General features: G+C 47.4%; 6 protein-coding genes across 6 annotated transcripts; 3 read left to right on the forward strand and 3 right to left on the reverse strand.

Moving 5' to 3' along the window:
• Positions 1 to 875: 875 nt before the first annotated feature.
• CNBD0410 (hypothetical protein) lies at positions 876 to 3,793 on the forward strand (the record flags this gene model as incomplete). Its single annotated transcript, XM_770898.1, has 7 exons — positions 876 to 922; positions 967 to 1,095; positions 1,154 to 1,755; positions 1,811 to 2,306; positions 2,367 to 2,444; positions 2,513 to 3,082; positions 3,157 to 3,793. The coding sequence occupies 7 exons, from the start codon at positions 876 to 878 to the stop codon at positions 3,791 to 3,793; spliced, it is 2,559 nt and encodes an 852-aa protein (XP_775991.1).
• Positions 3,794 to 4,535: 742 nt separating this feature from the next.
• Positions 4,536 to 6,719, reverse strand: CNBD0420 (hypothetical protein; the record flags this gene model as incomplete). Its single annotated transcript, XM_770899.1, has 7 exons — positions 4,536 to 4,798; positions 4,859 to 5,301; positions 5,359 to 5,951; positions 6,007 to 6,057; positions 6,103 to 6,304; positions 6,354 to 6,478; positions 6,540 to 6,719. The coding sequence occupies 7 exons, from the start codon at positions 6,717 to 6,719 to the stop codon at positions 4,536 to 4,538; spliced, it is 1,857 nt and encodes a 618-aa protein (XP_775992.1).
• Positions 6,720 to 7,769: 1,050 nt separating this feature from the next.
• On the reverse strand, positions 7,770 to 8,839 carry CNBD0430 (hypothetical protein; the record flags this gene model as incomplete). Its single annotated transcript, XM_770900.1, has 5 exons — positions 7,770 to 7,908; positions 8,098 to 8,173; positions 8,227 to 8,309; positions 8,364 to 8,490; positions 8,587 to 8,839. The coding sequence occupies 5 exons, from the start codon at positions 8,837 to 8,839 to the stop codon at positions 7,770 to 7,772; spliced, it is 678 nt and encodes a 225-aa protein (XP_775993.1).
• Positions 8,840 to 9,401: 562 nt separating this feature from the next.
• Positions 9,402 to 10,763, forward strand: CNBD0440 (hypothetical protein; the record flags this gene model as incomplete). Its single annotated transcript, XM_770901.1, has 6 exons — positions 9,402 to 9,496; positions 9,558 to 9,839; positions 9,914 to 10,115; positions 10,188 to 10,405; positions 10,477 to 10,552; positions 10,620 to 10,763. The coding sequence occupies 6 exons, from the start codon at positions 9,402 to 9,404 to the stop codon at positions 10,761 to 10,763; spliced, it is 1,017 nt and encodes a 338-aa protein (XP_775994.1).
• A 768-nt stretch (positions 10,764 to 11,531) lies between these two features.
• CNBD0450 (hypothetical protein) lies at positions 11,532 to 12,892 on the forward strand (the record flags this gene model as incomplete). The annotated part of the gene is made up of 3 exons (XM_770902.1): positions 11,532 to 11,859; positions 11,914 to 12,371; positions 12,461 to 12,892. 3 exons carry the CDS (start codon positions 11,532 to 11,534, stop codon positions 12,890 to 12,892), a joined length of 1,218 nt encoding a protein of 405 aa, XP_775995.1.
• A 2,133-nt stretch (positions 12,893 to 15,025) lies between these two features.
• On the reverse strand, positions 15,026 to 17,278 carry CNBD0460 (hypothetical protein; the record flags this gene model as incomplete). The annotated part of the gene is made up of 7 exons (XM_770903.1): positions 15,026 to 15,086; positions 15,140 to 15,321; positions 15,374 to 15,507; positions 15,555 to 16,477; positions 16,523 to 16,620; positions 16,697 to 16,820; positions 16,875 to 17,278. 7 exons carry the CDS (start codon positions 17,276 to 17,278, stop codon positions 15,026 to 15,028), a joined length of 1,926 nt encoding a protein of 641 aa, XP_775996.1.
• Between the last annotated feature and the right edge of the window lie 1,885 nt (positions 17,279 to 19,163).

Genomic DNA, 19,163 nt, shown 5'->3' on the forward strand with positions numbered 1-19,163 from the left:
CAACAGTTTTCTTTTTGCCCTACAAAACAATGATTCTTCGTCCAGCTTCGGATGTTCTAGATCGTAAGTGTTACAGCCGAGACGGAGATGATGACACCCACGAGCGAATAGTGCTAGATGAAGACATGGTGTCCAGCACGAGCCATTACTTGCTGTAAGCGCCGGAGACATATATTCTACAAATCCGTTTAATTCTTCCTCTGTGAACAATGCGGTTTCGTGTGTGAGCGCAGACTCAAGTAGTATAGCATGGAAGTACTACGATGTATCGGGGAGCAGGCCGCTAGGGAAGCGGGATCGCTGGGGGTTCTGGGAGAGGTTAGCGTTTTGTACGGAATGTGGCTCAGCCGTAAGGTCAAGGCGGATGGTGACAGTGGTGGGGGAGTCAGACAGCGCAGGAGGGGGTGATCAGGGTGGGGAAGGGGGAATAGCTGTATTGAGTCAGCTCGTGCGCAAGGGGGGAAACGAAGCGGGGAAGAAACCCACGTGCGGCGTAGAACGGCGATGGTGGGGGAATGGGGGACTGCAAGGGGAGGGTAAAGTTTATGCATGGGATCATAAAGATGTGACGTGAGCTATTTTCTGGTACGCTGGAACAATCAACAGGTGAGCCGAGACGCAACTGGCTGGAACCTTCGCACAGACCACCGAGAACAAACGCACAAATCAAGGAACCGATTTGCCCTGGAATATTACAGATTTACTTAATTACTGACGCGATTTGTCATTTTGTCATATATTACAGAAAACAAATACTTATCTCTATTATCTGTACCTGCCGCATTTCCCTTATCAGCCACTAAAACAACAACCTTAATGCTATAATCCCATTTCCCCACATCTCTTCTTTCCCCCACTCATTCCTCCCATCCGTAATGGAAGAGACAAAGCTAGTAAAGATATCCCAGAGACCAACCAAGAGGTAAGCTTTACCCTTTCCCCGGCCACAGTACTCATCTCGCAAAGCTGCACAGAATGTATGCGCCGAAAGACCCGATGCTCCAAAGTCATTCCATGTGAGCCATGTTCAAAACGAGGCGTCGCCCATCTTTGCAGGCAGGAATCACAGTTTGGACCTCCTATCCCTTCTCCAAAGTATATCCACCGTACACCTCGTACAGACCCGTTTGCTGACAACTTCTTTTCTTTGCAGTGCCGAGATTGATGCTCTCAAAGACGCCTTGGTTGGGGAAATCAACGATCTCAAGCGGAGAATATCCCAACTCGAAAAATTCGAGGGGAAACGACGTGAATATCCCTCGTTGGGAAATAGTGAAAGAGAAGAAGAAGGGGACACAGAAGCGGCTACCACACTTGAATTCATGGCTCTCGGTCTTGACCGTCGTCTCGAACTCCAAGACCAACCCAAAAAGGCCGATGCAGGACCAACCCCTTCCCCATCCTCGTCCTCGTTCTCGTCCGCTAAACAGCCTGACGTCACCCCCGGACCATCACGTTCCCATCTCTTGAAAGAATCTCGTCTCCCTCTCCCCGAAAACATCTACAACGCACTTCTCCCTCAAGAAGTCGCCATCCCCGTTTTCAATTTTCATACGACCAACGTCTATTGGCAACATGCCTGTATCTACGCTAAAGACTTTGAAGCACAAGTGGAAGAGTTTTATAAACTCGCAAAGAATGGGGAATGTAATAAAGTGGATGAATCGTGGATCGCCTTGTTTTTTGTCTTGCAGGCGATCTCGGTACATCAGATGACAGATAAATATGCCGAGGCATGCAATCTTGGTAGTGTTGGTAAATTGCATCATCCTCCCTCCGCCCAAAAATCACCTATTAACTATCTGTCTAGTCATTCGCCAACAATTCATCACGACCGTCATGGATGCCGCCATGACCGCTCTCCACCACGCCAGCTTCCTCTCCCGTCCATCCATGTTCACCTGTCAAGCCATCGCCATCCTCGGCCTTTGCGGACACAACGTCTGCGACTCTGACCTCCTCTCTTCACTCTTAGCCATCGGTATCAAACACGCCCAAACTTTGGGTCTGCATACGCTCGCAAAAAGGAGAAGAGGGATGAGCACAGTGGATTTGGAGATGGGGAGAAGAGTGTGGTGGTCGCTTGCGATGGAGGATTGGTATGCGATCCCTTTTCGGGGAGTGTGGTGTAAGTCCTCTGCCTCTTTCTATTTCTATTTGATTGCTGTCTGGGCTAATACAGAGAAAATGATAGCTATCCATATGGACCAGTTCGACACCCCCCTTCCGTCTAATTGTAAAGATGAAGATCTTCAGAACGATGATTATTATACAAACAGGCCGTTATCAGTCGTCGCCATCTCCTCGTGAGTCAAGCACACGTTACTCAAGGCGAAAGCTCGACTTAGAACTGAACGTATCACTAGAAAATTACAATTCTCTGCACGTATCGCTTCCATCATCCAAAGCACATTCGACCGCCTCCGCCATACACCTTCTCACGAGTAAGTCCGCCAATCAACCCCCATATTCTAATATAATGCAAAAAACTAAAACTCCCACCTCCCCCAAGGACGGCCCCCCTCGCATCCATGGCCGCCAAAGAACTCACCGAGTTAATCTCCCAACTCCCTTCCCCCTCCCCTTCCCAACCTCCTTGGGCCAGAGATATGCGATACTACCTCCGCATCTCTTCTTACCACAAGATCATAATCATCTACCGTGCCTGTCTCTCTCGGCATAATGCGGGGTCACTTTCTGAGAGAAGGGCGATGCAGCGGCAGTGTGTTTTGGCTGCTGAGGCGATTATTGATGAGCTCCATTCCAGCTCCCCTTCAGGCTCCCCTTCCGAAGAACGAATAGAACTCCCCCTCCTCTGGACAGTCCCCTATCACGTCCTTGCCTCCTGCGTCGTCCTCTCCCTCGACATGATCGAGCGCCATGGTGAAAATCCCGAAATTGAGCGACAGAGGCTGATCTACGTGAGAAAGGGACAGACCGCACTAGAAAGACTGGCAGAGACTAGTAAGATTGCAAGGAGGGGTTTGATGGTGATTGAGCATTTGATGAAGGAGAAAGAAGTGGGGGGAAAGAGGAAGAAGGGGTGGGAGGATATGGCGAATATGGTTAAGAGGATTCGATTGTAAGTTCTCCACTCTCATCTGCAGCCCTCTTTTACATGGCTGGCTACCAAAAGACTGACGAAGCGAGTAATAGGCCACATGATGATCCGCACCTCCCTCACTCTCGTCCACATTCACACTCACATTCACACATTTCCTTGGACCAATCGTCATACTCCCATTCCCATTCACATACCGCCTCTCCCTCTGACTGGAACCACACCCTCGACAATCCCCGAGGACCCCCATCGCCTTATGTACATTTTCACCCCAACTCTCTTCCTGAAGCTATGCCTTCTTACTCCCATTCCCGCTCGCAGGCTCAGTCACAATCTCGTCCCCATTCGCATCCTCACACCACATCCCACTCACACCACTCACATCATTACCCCACACCCTTCTCCCATCCCCATCCCCACTCCACCCCCACGTGGACTCAAGAAGACATCGACGCCTTTCTCTCCAACTTGCACGAATGCGTACCAGACGTGGGGAGGCTGTTTGATGGTTCTCTGGGATCGTTTGGGTTTCCGGTAGAGGGTGATGGGGTTGATTCTGGGTTTGATGTTGGAGTGTTGGATGGGGGTGATGGGGATGCAGGTTTTGGATCTGGGGGTGGACCGTCGGATTCTGGATCGGGTTCCAAAACAATTTCCGCCTCTGCCTCTGCTGCTATATCAGGCTCCAGCTTTGGAGGCGCTGGGCGGGCACCCGATGTATGGAGATATTAGCTTATCTTACAGAAGAATCATTTAGAACTCTTTGCCTTGTCGTGTCTCGTGTCTGCCATGCCTTATGTCCTGCGTTCAAAGTTCTTATTTCTGAGTTTCGAGTTCCTTGTTCTGTTCCTCCAGTTGTACAAGTATATTATCCTAGATTTTGAGTTGTCCCGCGAGATGTAGAAGTCTGTTCTTCTTTTCTCCGTGCTGTAGTAGTTCATCGATTACATCGTTCTTTTCGGGCTTCGGAAAATAATGTTGATCCAACATCTCGTGTCACTAAGGTAACAAAGGATGATCTGCTAACTATCCGGTCATATACGACTGTTGGAAGATAATGTACGCTGGAAGATATCCATATCAGAAACTTCAGGGATTTCTCATGATCTTTTTGAAATTCTCATACTACTACTACGACATGACCGAAAAAATTGGAAAGATGGCAGAAGATTCTACTAATAAGAAGACTGAAAACTTAGTTGGTTCGTTGCAGACAGAATTCCCATATGCTATGTGCAGGTATCGCATTATTGTTTTCTGAGCGGGCATTCGAGCCGGATGCATAAACTATATTTGGCTATGTGATGAGGAGATATCGGCCGCAATAAGAACAACCAAAAGGACAATTGAAAAACAAGACGGACAATTGGGTGCTCAACAACTCGTTAAATAAATAAACGACTACAGTATACGTAGGGAAAGTACGTAAGTAATTAAAATCGTAAAAGAGCATTTAAAAGAAAGAAGTCTCATTCTAATCTCTAAGCTCAACACCTTCAGCTTCCCTCTCCCGCTCGACAGACAAAGAAGAAGTGGTATGGTGCAAAATACCGGAAGGGCCGCCCGCAAGGGGAATTGGTTCGTTCCATTCCCGTTTCTGTTCTTCGGTAGAGGAAGATCCTTCCTCAGGGAACTCGTCGGCGATACAGAGGTTGAGAAAGATCATGACCAAGGCAGAGATGAGGTAAGGCTCTTCGACGATGAGGACAATGGCTTGGAGCAGACCCCTCTTACCGTCTAAGATTAATAAGTCAGCTAACATCTAAAAGCGTTGAAAAAGAGAGAGAAGAGGCTCACCATTGGAACCGGTGTAAGTAAAAAAGTAGCTGAACCAATCGGGCACACACAAGCTCGCCATACCGAGGGCGATACCAACAGTAGCAATAAATCGGTCTCGTCGAGTCCACTTGCAGTAGGCCAGGACTCGGACACCAGAGGTAGTGACAGCGCCAAACAGGAAGGTGGTGAAACCGCCAATGACAGAGCTGGGGGCAGCACAGAATATGGCACCGAATTTACCAATGATACCCATCAAGAATAAGATGAAAGCACACATGTAACCGGAAGAACGAGAAGCATTTCGAGTAAGGGCGATGACACCAGAGTTTTGGGAAAAGGTAGTAAGAGGTGGGACAGTGGCGAGACCGGCAATGGTGGCCATGATAGAGTCTGCAAGCATACCGCCCTGAACCCGGGACATAAAGCCTTCACCCGAAATTTCTAAGCGAGAGACGTCGGAGCTACGGATATAAAGTCATTATGTGATGATGTTGTTGAGGCAGCAAAGGATGACTAACCTTGCGGTGACATTACCGATGGTCTCAGCAATGATGACGGCCCAAGCAGCAATCATAGGTAAGACAAGTTGACCGCGCAAAGACAGTTTGAAAGTGTGAACCCAAAGGAAATTACCGGCAGGAGCGCTGGTAATAGTACCCTTGTCAAAGTAACCAGTGGCAGCGGCGATGACCATACCGACGATAAGACCAAAGAAGACAGAGGCCGACTTCATAAAAGCTGAACCAAAAAGCTCACAAAGGACGATGACGGCGAAACAAGAGAAACCAAGACCGATAAAGGAAGCGGAACCCCAATACTCCTCCCTGGTACCAGCCACACATTTGACAGTGTGGTCAGACGCGCAGGTAGTACCGGAGCCACCAGCCCAGTTATTGACACCCGAAGAGACAAGAGCAGCGCCAATAAACATGAGCATGGTACCTGTAATAAGCGGAGGAAAGGCCTTTCGAATAGCCTTGGGAGGGACAAAGGCGAGACCGATAGCAAAAATACCGGTGAGAGTGGCTGTACCGAGGATGGCTCCAAACTCGTCAGGACATGGAAGTTTGGTGACACCATCTTCAGCATAAGAGCAAGTACCATCGGCGTACTTTGAATCGTCAATCAATTCATGCGATGGGGTGAGTGTGGAAAAAGAAACTTACTGCTTGAGACAACCAGGAGAGAGCGACGTTGGCAAAGGCAAAAGAAGTACCCTATTCTATTAGCGCATTGCCTTCGAAACAGGACGACTGACTCACAGTAACAGAGATCAAACCAGTTCCAAAGTAGTAATTGGTTTTCCAAATTTTGACACGGCTGACCTGGATACATGTACCGATACCACACCAGATAAGACAAGCAGAGACGAGGTAGAGCTGAGCCTCGGTACCGAGGTTGGCACCCGCAGGACCGGCGAGAAGAAGAGGGGGGGTAACGAGACCACCAACCATGGCAAGAGCACTGATGGTGTGTAAGCTGGGGAATGGAAGGAAGAACTAATGTGACTGACTGTTGAAGACCCAAGAGGAATAAGAGGAGATGGGGAAGTCTCTCGTTAACGCCGTAGAATGGCAGTTCCTTGTTCTGCTTCTTGGTGATATAGGGAATGTAAGGGATCATGAGAGCCCCATAATCCTATCCGATAGACCAACGTCAGCGTACTGAGTCATTTTGACAACCAGCGAGATCTATTCACATAGTTGCCTAACCATCCATCTTTGGTAACCAAAGACTTCATGACCGATTTGAACTTGTTTCTCCTTGAGGTTGGAACGTGGCCAAGGGCTGGTTCACCTTCAAATATGGGAAGGACCCGAACTCCGGTGGTGTTGTTGGCCTTGTCGAAAGAGGTTTCCGATTCGAGATTAGTCGACATCTTCGTTTTTAGTCTCTTCACTGAATGGTAAAGCGCGGTGGTAGAAGTGTAAGGGCTTTTATGGGACTTAGACGTGTAGGGAAGGGGGAGGCAAGAGTATATGCGAAGGGAGGCTGAATGAGCAGATAAAGAGTCTTAAAAGCTCCACCATCTTTATATATGAAGTGTAGTAGGTAGTAGTAGTATGTAGTGGTGTATCTCTAGGTATGAGCTAAGGTAATAAAGTGCAGGTATGAAAATCTCTTATCTCTGGCAACGCCCCGCCGATGGGTCCGGTAAATCGGTTCTCCGCAGTGGAAGGGGGAAAGACATAATAGGCAGGCGGGAACGCAAAGAAAAGACAGAAACGAGCGTCGCAGTAGTAGATTACGGGGAGAAATGTGATTGATTCGTCAAACAGATACAGCAGATTACGTATCGGCATCAGTAATAATATTTGGAAACACGCCGGCACCTCGCTGAAGTAGATAAGGATCTTCAAGGCCGCGCTAGACGTACGTAAATGCGACTTAATCGGATGGAATCGTATTTCACAGGAGGTGAGCGTTTGCTTATGCACAGGCACTTTGAGTCCACTGCTATTTAGCTCAATTGGCTAAAAATTTACTCCCTACGTTCCCCATGCTGTGAGCCTTGTTAACTTTGCCGTCTTTCCGCTCCTAAATCGGCATGACCTTGCTTGATACGTTTTGCCTTAATTACGTATCAACGTGTACGTTATCATCTCTCCATCTCTGCTGTCTTGATAAGTAGGCTTACAACCGAGCCCAAGCGTCATAGACCATTTCGAATGTCTGTATGCATAAGGGTAACAGAAGCTTACGAGTTCAGTGGAAGACTGGAGGAATGGATATGATTGGATAAAGATTTTTTTCGAAACTGTTGAATTCTTCGACCGCTGTGAATCAATCCACCAAAGCTGATAGCCGGCTTGTAGGAGAGCTATCAAGACAAGGATTTATGTGCAGATGCATTGTTTATCCACTGATATCACAGTCTGGTTTTGGTATGGATTGTACAACCCCCATCACTCATCTAAACTACAATTCATCATGTCGAATCTCTTGCACCTTGCTTTGCTTGACGGCCAAACCTTTTCCAGCCTTGGCCACGACCTGTTCCCAGTTGTCCACGGGTAAGCACCCTTTGATCCTCCTGCCTGGAAACGCCTGTCGGTAGCATCCGGTAGCTAAAGAAATAATTTATCAGCAAAAGTCGACTATCTTTTTTGGTAACTTGCGACAGGGTGCGCTCTCGTTGAATTGGTGCTGGAAAAAGGCGTCCGTTTCATTGGTCAAGACATTCCCAAGCCTATGTAGATAAGAAAAGCAGCGTAAGCGATGAGAGCGGGAAAAAAATCTCGAAAGCAACGGCTTACATTAAAGTGGCATGTCCAAGAGAATAACTTTTTTCCCAGACCATTGAAGAAGGAATGTAAATTTGGTTTCTACCGTCTATAACCTACTATCAGTTCGTGGACATGCTCTACAGTGATAAAACGACTCACTTTCAGCAATGGTACGGATACTTGTACCATAGATGACCTCCTTGAAACCAGCCCATCGAATAGCAGATGCGCACATCGGACAGCTACCAATTACATCAGCCGCGACCTTCGCGTTTCATGACAGAGCTTTGACTCACGGCTCTCCATTGGTATAGAGACTGAAATCTTTCCACCCTGCCAAAATCTCTTGGGACGTCCAGCCCTTAGCCGTCAACACTTCAGTACAGTATGTAATCGCAGAAATTTCTCCATGCATTGCTGGGTCTGTAAAATCAAGTAGAATGATCAACTACTGCACACACGAACGTCTTGACTCGGGTACATCCCAGGAGATCCTGAGGAAGGAAAAAAGACACTTACTTCCCGTTATCCCGACCTTGTTCGAAGTAACACACACCAATTCGTCCGACGTGGTATTGACGATAGCAGTCCCAAATGGTGCTTGCGGGCATGGATGTCCATCCGCATAAACAGCTTCGTTGGCAACTCTCATCCAATGCAATCGGCGTTCAGCGGGTACATCGTTGATCGCGAGACCTTGCTGGTACTCGGGGTGAATCTCAACTTGATAGGCGAGCACAGTTGTCGCAAGGAGGAGGGAAAGGAGTTTCATTTTTGGTCGGTTTTACACAGTAATAGCTGGGGTGAGTGGGTGTTTTGTCGCTGGATCGAGTAATTTTTGGTTTTTCGGTGGGACAAGTCAAAGATGGATTTGTCAACCTTATGATGGCTATAATTCTTCCTTCACACAATCGCAAACATCCCCGCATCCGTAAATGTTTTCCGATAATATACTTGTTTGGGCAATCATCTTCGGACTGGGGACAACGTTTCGAATAGTTGGCAGAAACGAGTGAGATAGAAGATATTCGAGCACTCCGCCGATAGGCATTACGGCGGCGGTCTTTTCGGCGGAGTGGCGGATGTGGCCTTTTTCATATCTCTCCTGTAATATCCCCTCCACCATTTTCTCTGTTCCCCCGCCCTTCCGCCTTTTCCCTCTTTTGCGAGTCGCCGAGCCTCCGACCAGAGCGTAGCAGCATGCGTAATATTAGACTATGCGCGGAGGTGAAGCTGCCATGCTATATAAGTTCATCGTTTGGGTTTTTTGAAGAAATAACCGTTCTTCACCGACTAGCACTTAATCTACTGGCAACATTAATAACGAACAAACGATGTCTGTCCCTTGTATCAGCCTTCATGATTTTGATGAGAGGCGAGATGAGGTCATCAAAGAGCTCATGGACGCTTCTATGAATGTCGGTTTCTTGTAAGTCTCGAGTCTTTCCCACGCCATATGTGCTGCCGCTTGCTAACAATTTCTAATGTAGTACCCTCTGCAACCACGGCATCTCTCCAGAGGACGTCCAAGCCGCTTTCGACCTCTCCCGCAGATTCTTTGCCCTCCCCGACGAAATCAAAATTAAAACCCCGCTTAACGGCAGGAACGCTGGATGGGAGAAGAACACCCAAGTTCGACCATCGACTGGTACTGCCGACCAGAAAGAATCTATGCAGCTGCAGTTTGCGAGGATGGAGGGGCTCTGGCCAAGTGATGAGGATGTTCCCGGGTTCAGGACTAGGGCTGAGAAGTTTATGAATCAGATTCAAGCGTATGTCTCTTCTCTTCTTTTCGCCGCCGGTATCGCAATGTTACTTGGGTTCCATGCTGATGGAACGAGGATAGTCTCTCTATCAAGGTAATGGAATGTTTTGCCGACGGTCTCGGTCTTCCCCATGATATTTTCACAGAAAATACCGTCGAACGCGGCGAGAACGACTGCCAAAACGTCCTTCGTCTTTTGCACTACCACTCTATCGAAGACAAGCAGTTTGGTCCCAACTTCTGGCGAGCGGGTGCCCATGCCGACTTTGACATTCTCACCATGGTACATCTCTCCTCCGCTTACCCTTTGTACCTCTTCCGGCCGGACGCAAGGGCTGACATTTTTTCCCCATAGCTCTTCCAGCGCGACGGCGAAGGTGGCCTCGAAGTTTGCCCCGGCCGAAAAGTCGTAGGTGACTTCGGTATGGGCCAAACTTGGATCCCCGTTGAGGCTCGACAAGATAGGATTGTGTGTAACATTGGAGATCAACTTATGAGGTGGAGCGATGATCAATTGAAGTCAACTTATCACCGTGTGAGGTTGCCGGAGGGTAATGAGAGTAAGGGCCCTAGGTAAGTCTAATCCTCTTTCTGAGCTATGGATATGCTCATAGAACAAGGATAAGGACTGATGATCAAGGTAGGTATTCTATTGCATTCTTCAACCAAAGCAGGATCAACACCGTTATCCAAGGCCCTCAAAAGAAATATCCCCCAATCGTAAGTCTTTTTCGTTTCGCGAGTGGTAGATACCCAAGTAAGGAGCTGACAGTTTCCCTCCATGTAGACCGGCGGCAAATTCATTGCAGAAGCCATGGCTAAAAATCGTATGCAATCCGCTGACATTGCTCGTCGAGTCGCGTTGGAAACTGGCGAAAACTTTGCGACAGAGGTGCATTTCGTCCCCAAACACCTGCAGGTTGTTGCTTAAATCGATGCATTTTTATTCATTTAAAGTTTTAAGACTATTTATCTTTTCTCTTATCTTTTTTGTTTTCTTTCGTAATTGTCACAAGGATAGCCCCTTGCTGCCGGCGGGGCATTCAAACCCCGGGCTATCTCTAGGGATGGTCTGTTGGAGGAGAAACCCGAGGAGGAAGTCAGCCGTTGGAAGAAGGACCTGGGAAAGGTAGGAGGAGAGCAGCTTATAGGGAGATGTCTCTGGTTCTGCAAAGGATCAGAAGGTTGCAAAAAATGGAAATGAGCGGTTGGGAATGAGAGAAAGTTTAGCTGTATGAGTACTCGTACGAGGCTCGACACAAGACCCTCGACGGACAACATTATTGGCTCGTAGAAATGAGCGGCTGGAGCCGACTCACTTAGAAGAAGAAAAAAAATTACTGATGTAGGTAAATAAGGAGTGACACTAAAGGGTTTTGATTGCATGGCATTGAAGATCTATGCGACTTTCGCCATTTTTAGAGAACAATAGGGCATATTTCATGTGTATGTGGTTTCAAATCAACAGCATCCCTTTGGCTCACCATCATTTCTTATTGTTCTACAGCGGTCTGTGCGCTGCAAATTGATATTCACAGATTACGGGACGGTTCAAAAAGGCATATTATTTGCCTTCATATATATTCTTGATGCTTATACGCAGTCGTGTACGTTTGAGGACATTTCTTTTTACCATTGACACCTTCCCCTTTATATACCATCGCGCATATCAGACAACAAAAAGCAGCTAATCAAAATAATGCTTTCGACCTGTGATAGCTCTTCCCAATCTATCCGAAGGTCTCTTCAGGACGATCTTCTGGATTTTCAAGAGACATTTGCCAAAGCCCTAGGAAAAAGAGAGGTTCATGACCTCGAGAGCGTCGTCCAAAAAGGGAACAAGTTGGTAACGGCCATTAAGTGGAGCTCTTCCCGCGATTTACTGGACAAAAATACCGCGAGCTTGGCGTACGCTGTGGCCAGCAGTGTAAAGCTCATTGGTTCTTCGGCCTTAGAACTTGAAGGGGGTCGGGAAGACGCGATCGGAGAAGCAATGCTTAGAATAGAGTCACTTTTGCTAGATGAAGGTGAGTTCAAATTTTTCACGATCTCAATACGCGAGCTCAGTTAGTTTAACGAAGGGCAAAGTCGAAAACGTCAACAGAGGAACCACGTGCCACGGCTGAAACGATATTGCCGCGGCTCCTCTTCCGAGTCAAGCATTGCGTGGCCCAAATCCACTTTCGACAACTCACCAAAGCCCTCAGAGCCCCCAATAGACCATACTGTCGTCCGTCTCTGGTTTCTTGATAACCTCGCTTATCCCTATCCAACCGCACAACAGAAAGACTTTCTTGCCAAAACTGCTGGCATCCAGCGCAGCCAAGTCGATTCTGATCTGACTAATTATCGCCGCCGGGCTGGATGGACTGACATCATGAACGTGTGGTGTGGTGGTGATCGCAACGCGATGAAGAAGTTGATGAACAGGGTGGAGAAAGGTAAGGAGCAGAGGAAGAAGATTTTGGATGCCGTGCAAGGGTGTAGGGATTATTTGACGATGAAGGAGAACAATAAGGTTGGTGACTGGATCAAAGAGGTTAGTGTTCTCATCCTTATTTTTAGGAGTTCCCATTATTTCGGGTTCCCCTGCCGCTTGCCGCGACCATCCGCTAACAAACCTCATAGATCACCCAGAACTCCGCCTTCAAATACCGTTTCACTGGATCTCTCCCCGACATATCAGCCGCCTCTCCATGCTCTAGCATTCGACCCTGCACTCCCCGTTCCTTCTCCGGTAGTAGTGCCACCTCTAGCACATCTTCTTGCTCCGAAGTCTCCGAGGCTTCTGCCATCATCACTATTCCTAGAAAGAGGCGTTACACCGGCGACGAGTCCATTTCTCCCTTCAAACGTGTTCAAGGTCAGACTGTTGAGGTCTCTGGTTCATACGAACCTTGGTCCTTCGCCGACCTGCAGCCTATGCCTCCTTCTCCCGGTGCCGCCCAAGAGGACATCGATAACGAGTTTGTCGCCCCCACCACTTACTTTATCAGTGCAACTTCTCTCTCATTATCTTCACCTGCCGAACCTCTTACCAAGCCGCGCCTAGCGTGTTAATACAGATAAACCCACTCATGATGGTCGATGCCGCAAGTATGGGAGTCCAATCCGATCCTGTAAGGTGTTTTTTTTTTTTCATCTAGACCTGATCGAGCGCACGCCTTTTGAAACCGTCGTATCCGTAGAAGAAAGAAGGCTGAATGGTAGATGCGCGAACGAATGAACGAATGAATGAATGAATGAATGAATGAATGAATGAATGAAGCATCTTTCGGCAACTTCAAGATTTTCCTTTCCTGGTATTTTTTTTTGACTTTTGGTCTTTTATTTAGGTCCTGATCCCCGACTTAAACTAAAGAAGGACTTATTTAAACACAAAGCAGATCCTTTCTCCATCATCGCGTCGCGGGTAGCATCAGATTACATAAGGTTGCACCTCCTCAACAGAAATCCCACGGTAGACATTCTAGGGTCCAACCTCCACTTTTATGGCTTACCCTGAACCTGATTCCCTGAAACCCTAGGGGTTTAGTGAGCTTATGTTTAAGGCAGCACTCCTGTTTTGAATTCCCTAATTATGTACATAAATTAAATAAGGTTTTATTCGGACATGCAATGGTGGCCATGGCCGACGTTTCATCATTCATCATCGTGCTTTTTTAATTTTTTAATTTTTTTTTCGATGCAGTGCTCCAGGCCTAGCGACCGCGAAGCCCTCGCTCCTCGCTCGCTCCATCCTTCGATCTTCGTTCGCATCGTTCCAATGATAAGCCCGCCCTCCTCCTTCGATCTTCTTCTATCTTCTTCGATCATCTTCTTGGATCTGGTCCTGTCTTTCTGACTGTAGCAGTCTTTCCGCTTCTTCGTCGGGATGATAATAAGAAGCCCTGCCGCGAGCGGCTTCCTCCTTCAATCGTCTTCGATCTTCTTCTTGGATGTGATCTTCTCATCTTCTCGGCTGTATCCCTTTGCACTTAAACGCGACGACGCCGCCGTGGTCCCTTCTTCAACTGCCCTTACGCAGCCACTCGATCAGCCCACAGCTTCCTCCAATGGCCCTTTCCCTGGCGGTGACGTTCCTCGTACCGCCCCTTGAATCAAACAGCAGCAATCGCCATAATTTGGGTGCCTGCAATATACTTAAGTGTCAAGGAAAAAGATAAAAAACGAAAATGAACTATAATTTAAATCTAAAACTTCCTCTTTCTCCTCATACTTACCGCTTACAAGATCGCCGCTTATGATGGTCGAGAGTCAATGTAATTTTAGGGTAAACGTGGTTTTATTGACTCAAGAACTGCATATTCCCTACAGTTGTCTTGTGCAATGACTTATATATTGTAAGAAACGAAGAGGAGAATGGTTTAACAGAAGGAGAGAAGAAAATGAGAGGCGGAGAGAACGGACGGAGAAACTGGGGTGATAGAGAGGAGCTGAGGAGAAGAGGAAAGGAGAAGAGAAGGAGAGGAAACCGGATCAGAAGAGGCCCCGGGGAGATCGGAGCTGGAGGAAAAAAGAGGGAAAGGGTGCTCAAGGAAGGAGAAAGATTGGTCCAATCTCAGCTGTACACTTAGGAAAATATATATAATTAAAGAGCTCTTCGCGTAGACGAAATGAAGAAATACAACCTTCATATCCTTCACACTCCTCTGGCTGCCTTCCCAAGAAGATCCCGCCCTAAACCACTACAAACTTCACTAGCTTCTGAACCTCTAAGTTCCCCGACTGGACTAAAAAACCGTAGTTAAACAAACTAGTAGTAGCATCAGGTGCTTTTCCGGCCTCTCCGAGGACAATGGTGCCGGTACACTTATTCTGATAATTGTATTCTGATAATTGCTATTATGCCATGTCATTGTTTGTGTAGTTCCAAGCCTTGCTTGACACTGCCGGCAGACGTTACCTCCTATGGCCTTTACGACAAGGTGCATATCAATTTCTAAAAGAAGGATACTCAAAACCCTACATCATGAAAAGCCCATATACTAACTGACGGAAAAGTACCGACGTCGGAGTTGCAGACTGGGGTTGAAGACAAAAATATAAAAAGATGGCAATCTTGATAGAATGTTCAGACGATATTCATTAGGACGTGTGCTTTTAATTCTAAATATTGATAAATGGAGGTTGATAATGACTATTCCTGTATTTCCTTGTCTTGTGCAACAACCTTCTAATTGCGTATCAAATCTATGTGTAGATCTTCTGATAGCTCCATTCGTTCCGGTCATCGGCCAGTAACCGTGAGTATCTAATGGCGGCCAGCTTAGCCTCCTTTCATGTCAAACAACATCAGTGACTTACTCAAGCAGCAGTCTAAACATGTATGCCTGCATATCTTCCCATCTCCAATGGTCCTCACCGAATTGCCTTGCCTGGTCGGCAATCATCTTGGCGAGATTGTCGTGGCCACCTGCATGGCCGTCGGGAGGACCGGCAAAGAAGGACATAATGTCGTATAAGTCAGAGTAGTCAACTTTGCAAGGCTGTGCGAGAAATGTCAACGAGTGGAAAGGTAAAAAGTAAAAATGATCGTACGATATAATGAACCCAAGGGGTAAGCCACTCGGAGACCCACTCGGGATAGATAGTGGCCTTCAGGACAACACTTCCAGACATGATAAGGCGGTGAAATCGAGACGACCAGCCGTTACCGTCAATGTCAAAGACATCTGTTCACGGTGAGCTTGCAGCCATCCGTAGCACTGTCCGTACTCACACTTGTACTTCGCAGAGTCTTCGGGTGCCACTCGGTCCTTAAAAATGATTTCCTGCTCCATCTCATCACACGTGCCGTCTTCTTTTTTGCATTGGTGCGGCCCACCAGTCAAACCGACATCCATGTAGGCTTTGTTCAATCTCGCGACACTCCATGTTTCCTTTTCCCACATTTTTCCTCGTTGAACCCATACTTCCTCCTCAACTTCAGTAGCTTGGGTCTTGAGAGCCAACCGAGGGCGATGAGATTGGCGCCAAGTCGGACTACTAAGTCGTTTTGAGTAAAAATCGCCGGTGGAGCTGCCTCGCCAGAAGAGTTTGTCAATTGTCTTCTCATCCCAAGGCGCGTACTTCTTCTGAGCTGCAGGAGAAGTGAAATTCTCGTACGCCTCAAGAGGAGTAGTGAGGAATTCAGGATTTCGAGCGAACTTGGAAAGTTGGAAAATAGGTCGGAGCATAGACTCCCGGGCGGAGTCCCATGAGAGAGCACCGTGAATATCGACAAGTTCGGGTGTATAACAGTAGTCATAAGTGAGGCCTGGATCGTAGATGAAAGTAGTCTCTTTAGGAAGTTCTTTAATTTCGAGACCGTCTCGTCGGGCCACACCATGCTGCCAGCCGGGACTACCGGGAGGACAAGCAGATGCAAGACCTTTGACAGCTTGTCGACCCTCACGCTTCTCATAGACCTCTAATTCTTCTTCTGTCAAGTACCTTCCATTGCGGATCGCATCGAGCGCGGCCTGCTTTTGGTCGTCGCCCAGAAGCCAAGAGCCAAGATCATGATCGGAAAGGGAAAAGGTTATATCTCCAGGAAGAAATTGGGCAATCGGTTCGATAAGCTGAAAGAGGAGGCGGGCTCGAAGAGAGTGAGCACGTTCACCATAGAGAGAGGATTGCCTAATAGGAGAGAGGGTAATTTGACTACGAAAGGTCAGTCGCAGAACTTAAAACAATGAGACGACTCACGAAGTGTGAGGAGTTTCTTTGAGAAGATCGACGCGTTTTCTGAACAGCTCTGGTGAGAGAGCAAAGTATAATTCGATGTCGCGGTTGATTTGGTCGTACTGAAAACAAGATCCGATGGTCATTCATTCAGAGCCCCACAAAATACGATCCATGGAGAGATGGCGCTCTACTCACGTCATCAACAATTTTGACCTTGTTACGCTTGCAAAATTGCCACCATTGGTCGAACCCTTTAGGAGGCGGGCGCCCATATCTTCGAGTGTATTCAGTGACGGCTTGGGGAAGTGTCTTGGATTGGCTAAATGTAGCGCTGTTAATGATGATGCATAGTCTGATTTAGGCTGAGACATACCTGGCGAGAAGATTCTCCCAGCGCTCATGATTCCTCTCCATTAACTCTAGTATGGGATGTCTCTCCATTGCGAGCTGGAGCTTCTTTCTTTCGCTTCTTTTCAGACCGCCTGATTTTAGTTTGTTGTAAACACCATCCCATCCGCGGACAAGTCCGTCTCCTGAGAATTTCAACACTCCCAACGGTCCTTCACTGGCCAAAGGGGACCACCACTGCACTAGATCTCTATGAGGTGAATGTGATTTGTCCAACGGCGATGATGGATGCCGGCTTCCTGGTCCATCGACGATTTCAAAATACGAGTCGTCCTCCGAGTGCGAAGAGAGATAGAAGTAGGAATAGGTGAGGAGGACGACGAGGGCGACTGTGAAGGTCAGGAGGGATACCCTGAAGCGGAGGGGCATCGCAGGGTAAGGAATGAAGGATATATATATAAAAGAGATAGGGGATGGATAATGAGAATGCAATGCAACGGGCCAATTAAGATAAATAAAACTCAGAAATGTCTTGCTCGCAGTTAAAGAGTCACGTTCGCAAGGAAAACTTATAATAATTTGCGTTCAGCTATTTCCTATAATAGGGACGGTGCAGGGAAATCACCCCTGTAGTCATAATAAGTGGGTACTTTCAATTTTACGTTTTGGGTTCGCCCAAAATGAGCATGAACTTCTGGACCAAAATTGACACAATGAAAGTGGGGCGAATAAATCATGACATCATGAGGTTTGACAGATTGGAACTTATCGGCCCGCACCAACCTACGTCAGGGGGCATGCAATTCCTAAGTAGGTGACATCGACCCCCCCCTACACCCCCCCAACCCCCCCCCCCCCCCCTTCTGACCTCTCGCCTGAATCTGGTACCGCCACTTAAAATCTGGGGCAGACCGGCGCGGAGCGCCGAATTTTTTATCGCAAGCCTTGTCTTATTAGGCGTGAGGTTCCTTACTTGCTCTGGGGCACCAGGGTTTATTTGGTTCGAATTCAGTTCAAGAATGCATTTTTTTTGGTTCCAGTTCATCATTATTTATATTACGAGTGCGCTCATGTTGGTACACCAATAATGCCTGCGAAGTACCGAATAGGGAGGGAGGAGCTGGTCAGGATGAAGGTGATGACCAAGGGGAAGAAAGGGCGGCCCCTGTCCTTTCTGGGTCTAGTGATGATGGGGAGAGTAGAACGGTAGAGACTGAGGAAGGGAAACAGAGGAGGAATCGGAAGTATACCAAGAAGGAGGGGGCGGCGATGATGAAGGAGGGAGCATAATAGTGCTGGTATTGTGGGTATTGTGGTCATTTCCTCTCATTTATGTCCCATATGACCATGCATAATGTACTGCTCATGACCCCAAGCTACATTCATTGTCAAAGGGAAAGGTGCATGCAGTAGGTATGAGAGGGGTACAACTAACAACTGAGCAATCTCTAATGCTACCTATGTCCCGATCCCTTCTGTTCTTGCCGGGAGCCACGTGGAATGATATCATTACCACATGGTAACCCCCGTTTCCCACATGGAAACCACGTGTATCACTTGACCAGACCACCAGACCCCCCCCTTTCCCTGGCGGCAGCCAATCTGGGGGGTTGATGTCAAAAATCTGGGTCTTGCCTGCCCCTTGACCTACGTACATATGTGACTGCAAGCCTTCTAACATGTCAACGAATCGTCTGTACTTCTTGTAATACGTCAATAATATCTTATATCTGTTACCGCATTTCACATTGACCATGAATAATGAAGATAATAATAATGAAGGTGGACAAATCGCATGAAGCAAGAGGAGATATAAGGCAAATGACGTTTTTCGTCGGGAGAAAACATGTTTTGGTCAAACCCAGAAGTCGACCAAAATAAACACGCCCAAAACGCCTTCTGGTAATTACGTAAAACGTGAATTTTGGGTTTTCGTCTGACCAAAACGTAAAATTAAACAAGGCCCTTTTCGGCAAGGGGTTCCGTTACGATGTTATATTACCATGGTTATAAATTTGATCCCGTTTTTCGGAGAAACTCGTTACGACGTTCCTGGCGTAATTATAATAACGACTTTTTCGGCAACTGGTTACGACAGACAAGAAGGTACGCGAGTATAATATGGGCCCTGAGGGCTGCCTAAACAGGCAGATTTCGATGGTTCCTGGTGAAACAGTTTGACCGTTTCTACTCCACCATTTCACCGTCGAAGTGGAGGAAGCACCCGTATGAGTAGTTGGGAGCACAATTAGTAAATGTATTATTGTCTTTTTCTCTTCAAGCCGGCCAATACGTTGAATTGTACGGCCCAGAT

Source organism: Cryptococcus neoformans, chromosome 4 (assembly GCF_000149385.1).
Source record: "Cryptococcus neoformans var. neoformans B-3501A chromosome 4, whole genome shotgun sequence".
Classification (NCBI taxonomy): Eukaryota; Fungi; Basidiomycota; class Tremellomycetes; order Tremellales; family Cryptococcaceae; genus Cryptococcus; species Cryptococcus deneoformans.